This window comes from Pleurodeles waltl, chromosome 5 (assembly GCF_031143425.1).
Source record: "Pleurodeles waltl isolate 20211129_DDA chromosome 5, aPleWal1.hap1.20221129, whole genome shotgun sequence".
Lineage (NCBI taxonomy): Eukaryota > Metazoa > Chordata > Amphibia > Caudata > Salamandridae > Pleurodeles > Pleurodeles waltl.
Window position 1 is genome coordinate 1,854,704,017 of NC_090444.1, and position 20,049 is coordinate 1,854,724,065.

The 20,049-nt window shown below is 46.1% G+C and overlaps 1 protein-coding gene across 4 annotated transcripts in view; it reads left to right on the forward strand.

Moving 5' to 3' along the window:
• The window catches only part of SLC29A1 (solute carrier family 29 member 1 (Augustine blood group)), a 1,001,910-nt gene that overhangs the window by 908,321 nt on the left and 73,540 nt on the right, over positions 1-20,049 (forward strand). For all 4 annotated transcript variants that reach the window (XM_069236365.1, XM_069236363.1, XM_069236364.1 and 1 more), the window contains 4 exons: positions 8,022-8,156; positions 10,691-10,788; positions 11,137-11,215; positions 15,226-15,311. In XM_069236365.1, the coding sequence (XP_069092466.1) occupies positions 8,022-8,156; positions 10,691-10,788; positions 11,137-11,215; positions 15,226-15,311 (398 nt within the window). The remainder of the gene's footprint in view (positions 1-8,021; positions 8,157-10,690; positions 10,789-11,136; positions 11,216-15,225; positions 15,312-20,049) is intronic.

Consider the following 20,049-nt stretch of genomic DNA (forward strand, 5'->3'; position numbering starts at 1 on the left):
TCTCCATCCTCCTCTCCTTCCCCTTGATTAGCCGTCAGGCTTTCATACACTTTTCTTCCTTGTATTCCTAAGTTATGTAAAAGAATATGTTGCTTCCTTAATGATGTGAACTTTTCTCCCCCGATAGCAATCAAATACGATTCAAACAATTTGGACCATTCCTTCCAAGGTAACATTGGTTCACCAATTTCGTTTAGGAACGGAGGAGGTTGGGACATTCCTGCTGCAGCCATTACGTACTTGCTTACACTATAATATGTTGTACTATAAGAAGGTGCTCCCTTCCAGTTCCCTTAAAATACACCCTATAATTTTTTTTATTGCAAAATGATGTGCAGCATTCACATTAATAACTCAAAACAATTACTGCATTACAAAACCATCTGGCTTAATATTATGCACACATTAAATTAGTAATTTCAATCACCAGTCTGTTCAATCTGTACACAATGAGGTAGCACTTCTAAATAATATTTCTGTACACCTTTGAGCTCTTATCGTGAAATAGCTTAACACAAGAAAGGGCTTTTATTTTGAATTCGTCCTTCTGCTGCTGCTTCTTATTCGAGGATTCAATCTCTTTTCTCGAGCCGTACACCGATGAACATCTCCAGTTTACCCCGATGTTCAGAGTCTTCACAGTAAGATCAATTAATGAAGAAGTAGACTGCTCGCACCCCGCCGGATTCCACAGGCGAGGACGCTCGCTGTAGAATTCCTTAAGCGCTTCTTCCGATAGCGCCGATTTAGATGCCTCTCACCCCGCTTCAGTGTCATGCCTGACACAAAAGTTCCTCAAGGGTTTCCTCATTCGACGTCGTGCCCAGCTCACCATCTAGCGCCACACTGAGACGCACTCACCTCCCTCAGCGCTGCGCTCAATACGGACTTCCCAAAGCGCTCCTTCAGTCAGTGCCGTGCCGCCTTTCACCGCCCTAGCGCCAGGGTGAGAAACCACACACCGCGCCTTCCGTCCGGCCGCGAACACTAAAGTAAATAAGGTTGTTATGTAGAATTGCCTAGGCACTTTAGCGTCAGCGCTATATCGCCGAAATCTTCACTACAGAACTGGCTAACAGCTCTACAGGCAGGTTCTTTTCATTACTTTATCCTTATGGCACAGTGATGGGTTGCACATCAAACCGCGTTGATTAAACAAGGCCAGTATATTCTTCACACAGCACACTCCCAGATGACGTGCTGAAGCGCTATACAGCCATTACGCAGCAGAGTTAATATGGAATAGTAGCATTCTCAATCACTACTCTGCCTGCTTACAACACACAGGCGCCACCTGACTATACCTTCTTGGTTCACAACGAGAAGCAGATAATCCACTGTGGTGCTGAATCAATCAGGGGCAAGGAGTCTTCGCTGCCCCTGCGCAGGATCCCATCCTCGTCGCCAAATTTTAGTCTGTTGTAATTAGAGTCAGTAAGACCAAATGATTAACGTAGATTTATTGGTAAACTCCTTGCATTACACCATCACAGCTCGCTGCTTCTCACCAACTCCCCCGAAGCCTCCAACTCCAGCTTCTCCTCATCAACATTCTAAGGTGCACTCCAGGTTGTACCATTAGTCAACATTCTAAAGGAAGGGTTGGAGTGCACCATTTCACTAACCATAAATACATAATAGGATTATACAGAATTCATAAGGGGAAATAAGGTTAAGAGAATAATAACAGTGGGTATATAATTAGGACAATACTGTGTTACACATATTTGAGTTATTCAAACAACAACATTACAACACACCTCTTTTATTTTATATGTTTTTGTTTGATCCTTCTGCATGTCTGCTCTCGAGTGCAGATGTTAGCGCCTGAAGGACACAGGTAGAACCAGGCACCTCTTTTATTTCATATGTTTTTGTTTGATGCTCTTGTGTGTCTACTCTCGAGTGCAGATGTTAGCGCCTGAAGGACACAGGTAGAACCAGGCACCTCTTTTATTATATATGTTTTTGTTTGATGCTCTTGCTTGTCCGCTCTCAAGTGTAGATGTTAGCGCCTGAAGGACACAGGTAGAACCAGGCACCTCATTTATTTTATATCTTTGTGTTTGATGCTCTTGCGTGTTCGCTCTCAAGTGTAGATGTTAGTGCCTGAAGGACACAGGTAGAACCAGGCACCTCATTTATTTTACATGTTTTTGTTTGATGCTCTTGCGTGTTCGCTCTCAAGTGTAGATGTTAGTGCCTAAAGGACACAGGTAGAACCAGGCACCTCATTTATTTTACATGTTTTTGTTTGATGCTCTTGCGTGTCTCATCTTGAGTGTAGATATTAGCGCCTGAAGGACACAGGTAGAACCAGGCACCTCTTTTATTTTTGTATGTTTTTTTTTTTTACTTTACAGTGAGAGCATCAGCTAAAGATATGATTATGTTGCTGTAGCGAAGCATGTACCATTAATTACATCTTACTCTTTCTTAGTTGAGGGTTCAGATTCCTTTCCCCCAACTTCTCTAGGCCGAGGACGGTATAGATGTGAAACACACTGTAGTACGGTTTTCACGTCGTTTTTTACGTTCCTTTTTTGTTGTATTCGCAACACAAACAAGTGATTTCTAATATAACGTTGAGTGAAATCTTTTATTAAGCAATGCATGCAATTCAAGTGTATGTAGCGTACGCCATATACCAATCTTTGTATTGCTGTTAATAATAAATGAATTGTGACTGATCACAGAGTTGTCACTGCCGCACAGTCCGTGATAGGCAATCTTCATACAGGAGGCAGGTTTTTCAGTTTGATTGACGGGTGCTTCGTTGAGAAGTTGCATAATGGAGATCATGGTTGTTTCAGGGCAGCACGCAGTCGATCAGCTTAGGCCAGTATCTTTTCGGTTGTCTGAGTTAGGCATATTGACTTCAACTGCTTTAGTTAAGATGGTCTTTCAGTGTCTTTCCACTATGTGGTGATTTGCTGTAGTGTTACTGATGTCAGTGAGTCAAGCACTTTGCAGTTGTACTTTGCAATGAGCTCGTAAGGGTTTAAGGTTAGAAGAAGGCAGTCTCTCAGTGATGATGCACTATTCTCTACCCAACTAGTCTCTAATTTCTGACAAAAAGAGCATGTGTTTGATGTTAGGATGCTCTTCTGTGCAACACTAGAGGTTGTTACTCAAGAGGTCTGCTTTGAGGGGTTTGGTAGTCGACCGCAGCACTCTGCGATAAAGTTGACAAGCAAATTTGTATTGAATGCCAATGATCTGCCTTTCAGAAACATTGATTGATCAGGACATGCCAAAGATTAAATCATGGAGTGCAGTCATATGGCTTACATTTTAGCTAGACATTTGCAGCCTGTATTTATCAGCTGAAAATGTTTGTCTCTTGTGGTACTCTGTCCTTCTGGGTCAAGTTGAGAATCCTCTGTTTAATGACCAAGTGGTTGCTGCTTTCATTGAAGGTATTGAATAGTGAGAGACGTTTTGAAGTTAATATCTCCAGAAATGACCAATAGAACTCTAGTGCTACACCAGGAAAACACTGTTAAACAGTTAAGAGCAGCTCACTCCAGGAGTAAGTACCATTTGGCATGCTAGTTCTGGCAAGTGCACTTAAACGTACATTTCAAAAGCAGGTAAATAGAAGGTGAATACCTACCACACTTATGGCTGACAGCCAACTCGAAGAAAGAATCATTTGTTCCACCCCAGCCTGCATAACTCGCACACAAGAATCAAGTTTGTCCTTACTTCCAAACCTTCAACTCCACGACAAAGGCAGACCAATATTTCTCTCCAACTACACACCAGTTTCACCAACGTTCAAGGACATGACAACCAGCACTAATATTCCCAGATGCCACCATAACACCAGCCTCCTGTATAACCCATATATTGCAAATGTTTTAACAGTGACACCTCAGAGACGGTCTCTAAAGGGGTTTGGGATGCCCCTAAGGGAACTGTATGAGGTGAGGGTTTAGCACTCGTATCTTGCGAAGAAGAAAGCAATGAAAGAGACTAAAGGATTACTAGAAGAAATTTAAAAGTCAGAAATCCAATTTATCACGAACACCTGTGGGTCTACTCACAATGTCTTAGTGAAGCAGAAGTTTGAATTTAACCGAGGATGCACTTGAGCACTTATCAAATTAGTATTAAATCCAGTTACTATGCCAGTAGAAACCTTGGTGGAAAACGTCTCGTCAACTACATAAAAGCAAAAAAGGAGAGTCCAAAATACCTGTAATTAAAAAAGAAACGAGTCACAAAAAGAATGAGTAACCCCTTTAAACACTGCTCCTCTGGGGTGAGCAATGAATACAAAAAAAGCATATCTGAGGAGCAGGAATAACCGTTTATTTAACATCTACTCAACCTCAATGTGCCTGTGAGTCACAAAATCAGTTTGTGCCACCAGAACAAGAAGTACATGGTTGTTTCAGTGGAGCTGATATAAAAGGATTAGTTCTTCCGACAGGTCATGGGGCCTGGAACAAGAATAATGATGTAAGAACCAGTAAGGAGTCATTGAGTTAGGCTACCGTAGACGTGGATTGCACACTTTTGAAGGAACATGTATAACCACTACGCACAAATTGTTCCAAAAATATGAGTTTCGTAGGCTGATAATAATTGTTTTTGGTATGATTTTTTTTTTTTCTTCTTTTTTAAATTTTGTGCTTAGTTAATTCAAAGTCTTATTGGATATATGTCTTACACAACAGACGTTTGTTTTAAAAATTGTGTTTTAAGACCTATAATTGCTTCATTGAAAGATAAACCTGACATTCACCAGCAAATCCGCAATTGTTTTATAAAAAGATAAATATAGTAAAATAAACTGTATAATAAATCAAAGACTGAAGACAAAATGATAAGGGTTGTCGACATATTTCTTTACATAATTTCTTAAAATATTTTCTTGTGGCACAAATTGATTTTGTGACTTACAGGCACATTGAGGTTGCGTTTGATTAAGTAGACGGTTATTCCTGCTTCTCGGATCTCTTTTTGTATTAAAAAGAAACGAGGGCAACGGAGATTAAAATTTAAAAGCTCTGTGATATTAAATACTATGAAACACTTTATTCCAGTGAAGAAGAATCCATTAAGTAAGACCTCAACAAATTCACCCCTCTGCAAAACAAATTACAGTTGGATAAATACTACCTAGACGTCTCAGCCTTGGAGGCAAGCATCCCAGAAACAGAAACTACAAGCAGCATACAAGTACTAGGGAAAAGAAACTCCAGGTGCAGGTGGACTGCTAAGAGAGGACTGCAGGCTGGACGCTCAGACGGGCAGTGTGTAGGTGGCCACCGGAGTAGCGTGATCAAGGCAAGATTGGAAGCCACGATGGAGGGCGGCTACAACTCTGTTCATCGCCGGGATATTGCAGACCGGGATAAACATGCGCTTCTCGCATTCAGTGTCAACAAGTTCCCTCTGGGATGCGAGCATCTGCAGTCTGATCTCATCATCATCGCAGACTGTAGATCAGTGGAGAGCAATCTGAGTGGTGCTTAATGGTGGGATTGTCTGGAGATATGAAGTGGGATCTCGGAGCTCTGCCAGGGTTTGTGTCTGACATGCCGATTTGAAGAGGTAGATTACTCTTAGACCCGCGTTGGACACTCAAGTGACGTGAGATGGGTTGGGCCTCGCCATGGAGATCTGTTGCAGCCATCCTAAATCTTGCAAGCAAAGGGGTCACTTGCTTCATGGAGTCTTCAGGGCTCCAGGTGTGGGAAAGTTTCTCAGAGAAAAGTAGAAATTACCCATAATGGTTGTATATCCTTGCCGGTTCAGATCTTCATGCATAGGCAGCCGTGATAGTGGCTGACTAGCGACACCCCTCAATCATATATTCATTTTAATGTTAAAAGAAGTCCTGCTATTTATAGTCCCAAATAAATTTCTGGATTTGTACTTTAGGCCCTTGTGACACAGCTCTTATTGGTGTGACAAGGGGTAGAGCGTCCTAAGTGGATATGTGAAGTGAATGTCAGTATATCTTGGGCTTTCTTGAAGGGTTATAATTATTTTAGCTGTTTGTCCTTTTGTCAGTCTGCCCCAGGCCTTTCAGCAGTGTTTCAATCCCTCGCTTCACAAGCGGACACTCCGCGGACTGAGCCTTGTTTGATGCTAGAGGGAGACTTATCCCTAGCCATCTGATTGTTGTATCAAATCTTAGTCTTTCAGTCGCAGAGTATGCACAGTATTTTGTCTTTTTTTGTTAATCTATTACCCCGGGTTGGAGTTGCCTCTGAAATGCAGAGATGTAATGGAATCGGCTCACGCGTCCTCTGTAGTGAGCTGAAATCCTCTGTGTGGTATATGAGTGTCCATCTTGGTTTGGCAGGACTTCTGCTTGGGTTTTTCAAACGTCCGCACTCTTTATGTGGCTGGTTGCCATTTGGTTTCCATTCTTAGTGCTTAGTCTGTCAGGGTGGCTTTTAGAGCCGCTTGTTGCAGAGACCACATCTATGTGCGCCCTCCTCAGGCGTCTCGCCGTGGGTGTCAGTTTTTGTCTTAGACTGATGTTCCCCATTCTTGTGGTCCTCAAACGTTTTGCTAGTTGAGGTGTTGGGCCAATAGTCTTGTCTGGCGGCGAAGGAGGAGGTGCCTCTTGCCCCTGATCCCCAGACTCCCACAGTTGCATCTAGAGGCCATCATCTTTGGATATCTGCCACGAAGGACCAGTGGGTAGTGCCATATGTGTCAGTCTGTTGCTATCTTCTGTAGATAGCTTCTTCATCATCGCGTCTTGCCCTGAAGGATGGAATCTATTGCAGACATTTAGTATATACGCATAAGATACTTTAATTGCAATTAACCTAAATGGAAATAATTTGCATAATATGTTTCCCTCCTGCAGCAGCATTCGCCGCCACGCCTTAGTCTCCGGACAGCTGGTCTGGTGTGCGATCTCAAACACAACTTGTCTGACGCTTGCTGCATTTGCCGTCTACACACAGCTACATCTGCAGCCTCCCTTGGTGGCTTTCCTGTGTGTCCTTCTGTCTACGATGATCTTACCTGACTCCTAAGATGTTTTTCTGTCCTTTTTCGCATTCTTTTGATCCTGGCCCTTCACTTTCTCTCCTTCTCCACAGCCTCTCTTCATGTTCTGCTCTTTATTGCTACCCCTCTAAACTTTTCACTTCTGTGTCCTTACAATTCCTTCCCTCCATCCTATTTTTTATTTGGACCTTAATATTTTATTTCTTGTCTTGCCTCTGTTCCTCTCTATCACTCCTTGAAGCCCTCGACTTGCCCATCTCTCTGCCTCCATCCAGGCTCCTCTTTTCTGCCTTTCCATCTCCTGCATCTCTACCCTGACCAGTCTGCCTCTCATCTGCTACCAGCTGATGTTGCCCTAATTTCACAGACCAGTGTCTTCTCACCCTGACTCCTGCCTCAACCTCTCCGCCGTTCCCGTCCTGCCTCATGTCACCTGCTGCACTCCTTGGTTCTAGGTCTTCTCACCTTCACTCTTGCCTCATCCCCAGGCACCTGTCCTCCTTCCTGTCCTGCCTCATGTCACCTGCTGCACTCCTTGGCCGTGGGTCTTCTCACCTTCACTCTTGCATCATCCCCGGGCTCCTGTCCTCCTTCCTGTCCTGCCTCATGTATTGCCTGACCCTGCCTCATTCCTCATGCCTGACCCTGCCTCTTTCCTCCTGCCTGACCCTACCTCTTTCCTCATGCCAGGCCCTGCCTCTTTCTTCCTGCCTGACCCTGCCTCTTTCCTCCTGCCTGACCCTACCTCTTTCCTCATGCCAGGCCCTGCCTCTTTCTTCCTGCCTGACCCTGCCTCTTTCTTCCTGCCTGACCCTGCCTCTTTCCCCATGCCTGACCCTGTCTCTTTCCTCATGCCTGGCCCTGCCTCTTTCCTCATGCCTGGCCCTGCCTCTATCCTCATGCCTGGCACTGCCTCTTTCCTCATGCCTGACCCTGCCTCTTTCCTCATGCCTGACCCTGCCTCTTTCCTCCTGCCTGACCCTGCCCCTTTCCTCCCGCCTGACCCAGCCTCCTTTCAAATTCCCTTTTTTTTCCAGCATTTGGCGCCATCCTGCAAGGGAGCCTCTTCGGAATGGCTGGACTCCTCCCGGTGAGCTACACAACACCCATCATGAGTGGGCAGGGCCTGGCTGGGACCTTTGCTGCCTTCTCCATGATCTGTGCCATCTCCAGTAAGTACCCACAGCGACCGCAGCTGAGCCCTGTGCATGGTGTTGAGATAAGGAAGGTATACCTGGGCCACAGCTCTCTGCCCTCTATATGGACTCCTTGCTTTCATGTAGGGAGGGCATGGGTGAGGTCATGATATGAGAGTTGATCTTTGATCTTTGGCTCTGAGATGGAGCTGGGAAGCAATTAACCTATATTAGCGGATGGGCTGTGTAATCTATGCTTTTTTATAGAGTATTCGCTTGTGGCCTTAAAGTTTGAATGGAGTCTGATAAGATATTAGGAGTTTGTGGCTAGAATAACGCAATTTTATTGAGTTAAGTTTGAAACTGGGAGAGGCCTCAGACAAACTTTATCTCGGAACAATAGATGTATTTACTAAGTGAATTGCATTAAAGCAAATCACAGATTTGATTAACAAAATTCACATAAAAAACAGTAACTCAGGAAATTTTCTAGTTACCTTGGCTATAGTGTTTATTTAAAGAGGACGAGTTTATCATTTATCATCACAGAAAAGTTAGATAACTAATGAGCGAACTAACAGGGGAAGGCCCAGCACAGTCCTTTGTTTGATGCAGGGTTGCTGAAACCACACTGCGAAGCCTAGTACAGAATGTTCCCAGAGTTTGCTAAAGTTGCCTCAGTAGTGCATGGCTGGGCAACTTTCTGAGATCCCTTGATTGTAACTTTCATAGAGCTGTCTTCATTTTTCTCTCCATATGTTGTGAGTACTCTCTGTCTTCCGGGCTACAGAATCACTGTCTGGTTCATGGCCGACTTGAGCCCTGAGATTATCCTGCCACACGGTCTGGCGCTTCAATACCCTGCGGGGTTGTCGGCCACTTCAGCTGATGGTGCTGGCAACCTCACCTCTTCATGAAAGTGGTCCCATCTTTTTGGACATACCAAGGAAGTTGATTTGTGTTGTCCGCTGCAAGTGCTTTTTCCTTTTAATTTTGTTAGGGTTTTCTAAAATGTGCTGACTCCATTAGGGACGGCTTGGTCCTCATAATCTATCCTTAAAAACCATTTAGTGTCCAGATCAACGCACTGGATAGGAGAGAGTTTTAAGATCTCACCTGAAGGAGCCATGATCCTCCGTTGACCTAAGGCTTGGGGGGCAGCTTGTTCCCCTGAATAGCTGCTTGAAATGAGGGTACTCCCTTCCCCAGCTCTCAGCCTCTCAAACTTTGGGACTCGTAGCGAAGGTGCAAGCTGGGAATATGATGCTTAAATTCATAGTAGACCGATGTAGGCACTGGCCCATGGAAGGCTCTGTGCACCATAGTACAAATACTGACCATTACCATTGGTTGGAGGGGGATGCAGTGTGGAGCAGAGAGTGATGCTGTGACATGCTGTTGACGGCCCCAGCAAAAGATTGTAGGAGCTCAATGAGAAGCAACCGACAGCCCGGGAGATGAAGGTAGCTGGTAATAGTCTAGCAAATACGCAACTGGACCGAGATTGTAATGGGGAGATTGCGTGTAACAGGTTAACATAGTACAACCCTGTCTTGGTGGTGATTGAAGTCTGAGGTACAGGTAAATATGGGTGGTTTCTTTAATTTCCACGCATGGTGAGGACAGAGGCATGAAAAGGGTCAGGTCACAACTCATTGGGTCACAAGGAGTCATCAGCAATCCAGGGCGGACACAACTAGAAACCCCATTCCCTCTGTGGGAAGGTGGCCGTCAAGGTTCACTGCAGAATGTTGTTTGATTCAACAAAGACATATAAATGGTAAACTAACACTGTCATTGAAAATAAACATTGACAGCACTGAACTGGGACATTTACAGTTCCAGAATTGCAAGAGGATTAAATGACACATTGATTGTGTGCGGAGAGGAAGGGGAATCAGACAGGAATTACAGATTCCTCAAATCACAGTATTCAGTGACACACTATTGAATCTGTCTGAACTGAAAGCGGAATCCTTGGTAGAGCACTGGTTTGAAAATGAAAGAAGAATCAGTGAAAGATCACTGAGTTAGGAATGTAAAGAGACATCAGTGACTGGTTAAGTAGCTCAGTAACTAATTAATCATTCTATGAATATCAGAGGAATCCAAGTGCTGATTCCATGATATGAACATGAGTTATCGAGATCTAACTAATCTCACTATAGAAAGGGAACAAATAAATAATTACTGGCCCTGAAATAAAAAGAGAAATCTGTGACAGATTACCAATTCCAGAATAGACAAGGAGTCCTTACTAGATTACTAATCCTAGCATCAAATTGAGAATCAGTGCTCGATTGCTGCTCCTGTGATCAGAGCACTGCTTAGTGACCATCTATGGGTTCCAGGATAGGATCCCAGTGGGAGTCCATGACCAAGTGCTAATTGCCTTCTGCTCCACAGTAGTTGTTGTAGCAATCCTTCCTCAGTATCTCTAAAGTAGTGTTAGTATTGCCATTTCTCACTTCCTACATATTGCGCTGTTACCACCAAGTTCATTGTGGATGTCTCTTGGGCTGATGCAGTAGTTCGAGTAGGCTCGAGTTAATTCTTGATTCCTCCCCCAGGTGGTTCATCGTTGGAGGACAGCGCCTTTGGATACTTCATCGTGGCGTGTGTGGTCATCATCCTGGCCATTGTCTCCTACATCATCCTGCCAAGGATGGTAAGTAACCCATGTAGCCTGTGCTGAGAGACCCAAAGGAATGGAGTCATCCCTTCCCATGACTTACGTCGGCTTAGTATCAACCTTCCACTCACTATCAAGAAGTCGCTTCCTTTTACTTGCCCGTATAAAGATATGTGACCTACAGCCCCGCTAGACATTTATTGTCTCTTCTACTCCATATTCAAGCCTCGACCACCCTTCCTGGTCCTCCATTCCACACCACGTCCGTTATTCCATTCCCTGCATGACTGCCTGCGTTTGACCAAAGCCCTCCCACCCCTCATGCATGCTCTTTCAGTTCCCTGCTCAGATAGTGAATGTGCTAGACATGTTTTTCTGTTTCAGGACTTTTTCCGGCATCACTCGGTGGATGCCAGTAAAGTGGACACAGAGGTGGATGCCACCGTGGAGATGATCCAGAAAGGTAAAGATTGCTGGAGGGTGGAAGCACCTTAAGGTCACAAGGAGATTACAAAGAGTTGAGAAGAACAGCAGAAGTGAAAGGAATGTGCAGAAGAGGTCAGTGTAGACAGGAGGGGGAGAAGGGAGATGGGGTGGAGGTGTAAGGGTTGGTGTTATGAGGCTGTGTGGGTTCCAGCACTCCAGGCACCTTTGTCTCCTAGAAGTAGCTACTGTGCTGTGGCAGGATCTAGAGTGTGGACATGTGGGGGGATCCTGTGGGGCGGTGGTTTAACTAAGAGTGTCATGCAGTTAAGGGTCCTAGTAGACTTCAGTATTCTCACTGGAGAGATAACTCTCACACCACTACACAACATAGTGATTCCTCAACAGAATGGGCCCCTCCTGCCTGGAGGTGCTGCTAATCCTTCCCAGTACTGGTAGAGGTGCAGGATTCTGGGGCTTCCTCTCTGCAGTGGTCGCATTGCAGTGCTGTGAGCAGTGCCATCCCTCCTTCTAGGCGCAGCACTGCTACCGTTGAGCTCCGTCATCCATCGCAGTGCTCACACTGCACACCAGTGCTGCAGGAGTTGCAGTGCTACTGGTGGTTTCGTGCTTTCCAACAGTCTGCAGACCATAGCTCTAGGTGAGGTGGTGCAGTGCTGGAGGTGATGTCTGCTGGAGGGCAGGCATCAAGTGGAACACTGCTTGGCACTGCCATGGTATGAACTGTTTCACATTCTCCAGGTTGTGTCAGACAGGAGGTGCTCTGTGGAGCCAGTCGCGGATCTGCAACACTTCACCAATGGTGACAGAGCAGGTCCATATAATCCATCAACCAATCAATATTTATAGATTGCGGCTACTCATCTGTGATGGTCTCAAAGCGCTGGTGGGGAAAGGGGCCTCATCCGAAGAGCCAAGTCTTGACGTTCTTCCTGAAGATGGAGAGCGACGGGCTTTGTCTGAGGTGCAGGGTAAGGTTGTTCCAGCTTTTTGCTGCAGTGTAGGTAAAAGATCATCCTCCGGCAGTGGTTTTGCGGATGCGAGGGATCTAGCGGGGGTGTGGAAGGAGACACAGTGGTTGAGGTAGTCTGGTCCTGCGTTGTGTATGGCCTTGTACATGTGGGTGAGAAGCTTGAAGGTGATTCGCTTCTCAACGGTAGCCAGTGGAGGGTCCTCAGGTGCTGAGAGATGTGTTCTCGGTAAGGGAGGTCCAGAATGAATCTGGCGGTGGCGTTCTGGATGAGTTGAGGTTTTTTCATGTTCCTAGTTGAGGTGCCGGCGTAGAGGGCACTGTCATAGTCGAGATTGCTTGTGACTAAGGCATGGGTGACTGTCCTGTGACAGCCTGCTGGGATCCATCTGAAGATCTTCCAGAGTTTGCGTAGTGTGCGCCAACAGGAGGAGGTGACAGAGTTTACCTGGCGGGTCATGGATAGGGAGGAGTCGAGGATGATTGCTAAGTTAAAGACGTGCTCGGTTAGCGCAGGGGGGTCGCTGAGGGATGTGGGCCACCATAAGTCTTCCCAAGTTGAGGTGGCGTTTCCGAAGATTATGAGCTCCGTCTTGTCGGAGTTGAGCTTGAGGCAGCTTTCTCTCATCCAGGTGGTGACAGCTTCCATTCCTGTGTGAAAGTTCCTCTTGGACGTGTCTGGTTCTTCGGTGAGGGAAATAAGGCACCACTGGCGCTGTTAAGGTTAATTCTATATTTGTCCGCGCCTCTATAGGCACGGAGTCCGAAGCGCTGGAGGTTTTACTTTTTTTGTTTCTGAAATTACCGTTTTTTACTTGTGCGCAGGTATGTCCCTAACCACAAATCCTTGGACCTCAGGTGGAGGCAACACTCAGTTGTGACCCCAGATGGTGCCCTGGCTCACTAGATCATTCTGCTGTATTGCCCTGTTTCTAGGTTAACCTCATTCTCTACCTTATTTTTGCATCCTTTCACACTGGGAGGCTGGCCTCTCGCCTCAGAATATTGTAGCCACAGTACAGACCCTGGGATGTGGCAACACTGAACACTCACCATAGATCGCTCTACGCAGCCGTGCTCTGATAACTAAACTTGTGCATGAGTCTTCAGGGATTTAGTGGGCATTCGAGGGACGGACAATGCTTTTTGCACGTGCCAAGCAAGGGCATAACTGTGGCAAACCACTCTTTTTTGAAAGTGCTTACATCTGGCACACATAGGCCCAACATTTCTGTCTTTTCCTTGAATGATGGTTACAATGGCTGGATGCGGAACAAGTGCTTTTGACTTTGATGTGGCATGACCAAGCTAATAAATGCAAAAAGAACAAGTGATGGACAGAATGCTGAACAATGTCAAACATTCATCCCCAGTACAGAGATCTGGGCCTAAATCCATCATTTTTTTTTGCCACCCATGCCGTTCCAGTTTGGACCCAGCTATATGTAAATCAGTCTTGACCCTGTTCCCCATGGGAACAGTCCGGCCCAAACTGCCAAGCCAGATCCTCCCTGGAAAGGAAACAAGCATCCTAGGACCGGTTTAAGGGTATCACCCTTCATCAGCCAGGCTAGCTTGATTCCAGGTAATGTCAACACCCTCCTCGCAACTTTTCTCTACACTTAAAATATGTGCGTTAAAAGGCAGTAATCACTAACAGGAGGTGTTGTGTCAAAGGCTTAACCTCCACCACCCCCAGGACTTAAGGCAAAGGGGTCCCACTTCAGGATGTCAAGAATGGTGGCTGAAGTTGTAGGAACGGCTGAAGCCACATTTCGGAGCAATGACGCAAAGAGCAATGGGCGCACATCGCAGATAGAGCTGAAGGTATCACCAACTTGAGTTTGGAAGGAAAAAAATAATAAATATAGTAGACCAGGGTGCGATGAACCTGTCGATAAATACTCTTGGCATCAAAGCGGTGTAGGGTGTAGAAACTTCGTGCCTTAAACACTCTCAACAGAAACAGTAAATGACAAAAACAGGAAGTGGAGCTCCCGTTACGGATTGAAAAAACCTCATAATAGTAGCCACCGCTCGCCATCTTAAAACGTGATCTCATGGAAAGTTCTAGTCTTCAACAGGCACGGCCTTAAAAACCGGTATTCAGCACCTGTTTACCCTTTGACAGGGAGGTCCCTGGCACCATCGGCTCCTTGTCCTAACCAAACTCCTATAAGAGAGACGCTGGTCGCAGGTAAGAGTGAGGGGCTCGTGGCATCTCCCCAACATGAGAGCGGAGGGCCATGCCTGGGGTACCGGCAATATCCTTCCGCCTCGTGGACATGACTTGGAGCTCTGTGGCCGCTGCAGATGGAGAACCATGATTCCAAGGAAGTGACTACCCCCCTGGTGTGCTCCCCTTAAGGTTAGCACGTGTCCTCTCCTTCTGCTCCACTCATGCACTCTTTATGCTTATCGCGTGTTCACTCTCCTTGTATTCAATATGTTTCTCTCTTATGTTCACAACATATGCTTCGTCTTCGTGGACATCTCTTATACTCTTGCATGCTTATCTCATGTACTCCTCATCCCTTGTGTTTTATTTGGACTCACCTCTTGTGTCCACCAGCGCTTTATGGAGAAGACTTGTGACGGCACAAGAGTCACTGTGGAAAGGGGAGGCGTGTCTACAAGTAGAGCGGGAAGGAGTAGCGGTGGGTTGTAAGTGGAGAGGTGAGATTTTAGGAAAGAGAAAAGAAGTTGTTTAGTAAAGGTCAGTGTCTTGTATAGAAGAATGGTGAGAGCAGAATAGGTGAGTTTGTCTCCTCTGTAACCTCTTAGGTCAGCAGGAAGCCAGGTTCAGTTCGAGGTGCCTTAACGAGGCGCTATAGGCGTGAAATCTTTGGCCCCTAGTCTTAGCTTGTCAAGGCTTCTAGTATTCTTGGCTCCTCCTGGTATCCTCCGAGATGTCCTGAGGTGTCCTGGGTGATGATTGTCTATGGCTTGAGTATGCCAGTTTAAACTTACGCTCACTTCAAGAGGAAGCCCGTGTTGGTCTTCGAGGACTGGTGATGACTGTATGCTCATCACATGCTTTTTGTTTATATTCACAACAGAGAAGAACGGAGTCAAGACCGTGATGGGCGATTCTACGGAGGCATCTAAGAAGGAGCAACCATCCGTCATCACCATCTTTAAAAAGGTAAGTGTGAGAGTGAGAACTCCCGTAACTGACCATCAGGAGAGCGTCATGTTCCAGGGGTGACGGAGTTCAAAGAGATTGTGAATGAGTGAGTGTGGAGGGTGAGATTCCAAGCCCTGGTTTCCACCATCCAGACTAACGCCGCTCTATCGAATGACTGACTGCGCATGGACCAGACCCCTTGGAGCCGAGCACGAGATACCATGTACGGTGCATGCAGTGTGTTGTGATCTGCAGCCGCAGAATCAAAATAATGGCTATGAGTCCAAAGTTTAGAAAAGTTCAAAGCCTTTAATAACCTACAGTTGTGGCACCAGAAACAAACAGCAGTAGCCAATTAGCCTTGCCATATAGCAACTGCTCTTTAGAAAAACACATGTCTCCTGGAAACTGTCCAGGTATCCTGCACAGATCGTTGTCTAAGATCACAAATCAAGGCCCTGTAAATCCAAGATCAGTCTGTTTTACCTGTATTTGAGCACAACATTGATGATGTCTCAGTAGATGGTTTATGCAAATTCTTTATCTCTGAACTCAAGGACATGCCATGTAACACGTGTTTTTGTGTAGCAGACAGAGGGTAACCAAAGATAATTCCTCGATTCCTAATTGGTTAACCAAACTCCCATTCAACTAAACTGTTGCCGGATGAAGTCCGCCTGAAGCTGGATCTGATCACGCAAAACTCAGGCAGTGGGCACTCCTCACCTTGTGCAGGAATTTATTGTTCTTAGTTCATAAAATCCTTATTCTATGTTCAGTCTCCCAGGTTCATCAACAAACCACACAAATTCCTCACCATCTTAAAAAAAAAACACCTTCCTGGGCACATCAGAGTTGCTCCCATCCATATCCCGAACACTGCACCAATCTAGATATCATCTACCTTGGAAAAGTCCTTACCTTAGAAAATGAAGCTAATTTGACCACTGGTCTTGAAATTCCAGAAGTTAATCTCTTGTTTCATATCACAATGTATCTTCCTTTCTAGTTTTCATCAATATAAAAGCAACAATCCAATTCACTCTTTCAGACCTTCTCATCTTCCAAGTGTCTAAGTGATTCTCTAACCAGAGTCTCAGAATGTGTCCTCCTAGACTTCCAGTTACTAAGATCATCAGCGCTTTTCTTAGTCCTGGCTCTGTACCCAACTGCTTAAGACATTCCAAACTCATCCCCTCTTTTCCTATACCCACCTTGACCCCTCTGCTCTTTGCAACTACTCTTGCATTACAGATTACAACAGGTACCCACAATTCCATCACTTTCTGGAGACACGCCACACTCTTGATCCAAGCCAGTCTGGAATGCGAGGCCATTTTGTTACAGACTCAGTTCCCTTGCGGTGTAATGCTAAACTCCCTACCCTCCTTCCTATTACGCATTGTCACTCACACTTTTTTTTACATACACAAGACTTACACACATGCAGCTGCAGATCCCTGGACCACACATTCCTTCTTTGAATCAAGTATAGGGGTGGTAAACCCAATAGTTCAAAAGCAGGATTCATGCTACATGACCATAAGCCTTTTTTTGTCTGACTATATTGCTAACCTACCTAATTTTTACACCAGATTTAGCACCTCCACCTGAATTTGAGGATTTCCCACTACCGCCCAACTCAGAATCATTTCACAGATCTAAAGAAGTGCTTTGCTCAATCAAACACTCGAATACTCATTCTAAATAAATTGCACATCGTAGTTGGTTCCATAGTTAATTCAGTCATCTAGAAGACTGAGTACCAAACTGAAAGACAGGGACACCTTCTGTTGTATCTTCAATATCCTGTTGGGCCGCGGCAAGATGTTGTGCCTTGCTCCCAAATATATGTCCCTTTATATACTTATATACCACATCAGCAATATTTTAGAAACACAGGCCTCAGCAAAGGAGACTTGCACTTCTTGGCGACTGTACCCCACTTTACATCAAAACCCTTCCCGCCCCCCTAAATCACTTCCTATTGTCTGTCGTTGGTGATTTTGCCCACATGCGTGCCTTGTACAGGTGTGATCCGGGGGGTAATGGTTCCCATTTATGGAAAGAAAGCCCTAAGCTTCTACGCCACCGGCCGCTTCTGTTGCAAGACATTGAGGGGACAATCTGTACTGAGGCACTGTTTTTCCATCTGACTGATGGAGTTAGCGGTGAGAAGATTCCCCCATTGCTTTGAATTTCATTCCCTTTCTAAATCTCAATACATCTGTTGTGTCCTCCCTTCCCTCTTGTTTGTAAATATTGGAGTCCTGCTGTCTCTACTCTTGGTGGATGAGATTTAAAGGAGTCACCATTTTAGTCCCACATCCAGACTGTCTGCAGCCCTTTGTTACCCTTCTCTGTTCAGTGTCCGCTCAGTGGAGGTGTTCACTCACTTTCCTTGTGTAACATGCAAGAGCAGAAGTGACTGATGAACACTGAAAACACTAAGGGCAGGAGTGAGGGGAGGGTCCGGTGGACAGAGGAGAGAGTGGCCGGTGGACAGAGGTGATGGGGGATGGGGGCTGGTGGACAGAGGAGAGAGGAGCCGTGGACAGAGGTGATGGGGGATGGGGGCTGGTGGACAGAGGAGAGAGGAGCCGGTGGACAGAGATGATGAGGTTTGGTGGACAGAGGAGAGAGGAGCCGGTGGACAGAGGTGATGGGGGCGGTGGAGAGACGGGAGAGTGGCCGGTGGACAGAGGTGATGGGGGCGGTGGAGAGACGGGAGAGGGACCGGTGGATAGAGGTGAGAGGGGCCGGTGGACAGAGGTGATGAGGTTTGGTGGACAGAGGAGAGAGGAGCCGGTGGACAGAGGTGATGGGGGCAGTGGAGAGACGGGAGAGGGGCCGGTGGACAGAGGTGATGGGGGCGGTGGAGAGACGGGAGAGGGACCGGTGGATAGAGGTGAGAGGGGCCGGTGGACAGAGGTGAGAGGAGCTGGCCGACAGAGGTGCAGTTTGGGAATCAGGCCCAGAGTATTTTGCCCTCAGGGCTACAGGCTGCTCGTGTGTCCAGACTCTCATGTAGTCTATAGGGCACCGATGGCACACATTGGGCATGCCTGTTGAGTGGTTGGTATTTGGGGGAGGCCTTGTTTCGACCATGCTCATGTTGTTGGCGCCATTACATGTGGACAGCTAGAATAACACCATGGCAGTGTCTGTGCTGGGCCATTGCGATACATGTGTGCACCGAGGTCCACATATGTGTTCCGCATGCGGCCGCTGTGCCCTTTACCTGATATTAGTTGTGGCCCAGCTGCTCACATGTGTCATCGAGGTAACACTGTTGCTCTGTTTACACACATCACATCTCACTGTTAACAAAAAGAACACAACTGGTAATGCTTGGCCTGGACAGTGCCCCCCCCCCCTCATCCAGCCCCCCTAGAGTAGGCTTCTGTCTGTTGTACCTCTTGCTGTGCCTGCTGGAAGGATGCTAGCGCCTGGAGGAGAGTGTAGGAGTCTGACACACTAGGCGCTGCCCTGAGGACTTGAGATCAGCCTCAGTTGTGCTCCCAGAACACCCCACTGTCCTTCCATTCTTGCCTGTCCCGAGATTAAGCATAATCTGAAGAGGAAATGGTATCCACTGCGTGTACAATTAGTACAGTTCAGAGAGCAGTGGTAATAAATATTATTCAAAATGACTCATTAAAGAATTTAGTAAGAAAGTGCACACCATGTAATGGAAGCGGCAACACTGCACAGCTCGCAGGCTCTGTAACCGTGCACTGTGCATGAGCCAAACTGCTCCTTGTTGATGTCATCTGCAAAATGGACTTTTAAACTTGGTGGGCAGGTTCCCTCGGGCTGGAATTCTGCTGAGACTCACATCAAGGCAATGGATTTCTTCTCAGATGCGGTAGCACTGCCTGGCTGAGAGTTAATGTTTTGTTAAATCCCCCCCCTTTCCCTTGTTCCTGATGTGGTTTCTTTAGCAAGCCTTCCAGGCACATGCTAAATGAACACTGTTAGAGAGATCCAGCAGCTCGTAGACATTACTAAGTACTTCTGATGGGTCATTCTTCCTTCATCAACCACTGCAATAAATTAGCAGCCCTGCATTTTCTATCAGGAAGTTCAGTATTGTATTGTATTGTATTGAGCATTTATAAAGCGCATTCCGGCCCTCGGGCATCGAAGCGCTAACTGGGTGAGGCAATAAAGAGCTAAGCAAAGGAGCTCCCAAACTTATTGAGGAAACAGCCAGGTCTTGACCAGTTTCCTGAAAGTTAAATGATTGTGTTCTTGCCTTATAATCAGTGGTAGAGAGTTCCAAATGTTAGCAGCTGCGATAGTAAAAGCTCTATCTCCCCATTTTACTTTCTTAGTACGGGCTATTTGAATTTGATAGGCACCGGCCGAACGCAACAAGCGATTAGGCTTATGCCATTTCAGCTTGGTGGTTAGTGTTGTAGGCCCAATCCCATGAGCCGCTTTGTGAGTGATGCAGAGAGCCTTAAAAGAAAGCCGGTGGGTGATCGGAAGCCAGTGTAGATCTTTAAGGCCCCTCTCAACAGAGGCCCCACGAGGCAATTTTAGTAGCAGCCTGGCCGCAGTATTCTGCATCAGCTGAAGTCTGTGCAGAGATTCTTTATTCAGATTGAGTAAAAGCGCATTCCCATAATCCAATCTGGAAATGACCAGAGCCAAAATGACGGTGGTTCTACTGGTCTGAGGAATAAAAGGGAGATTTTTTTTTAATTTCTTCATTGTCCACAAACAGGACTTAATTATCAAATTAACCTGA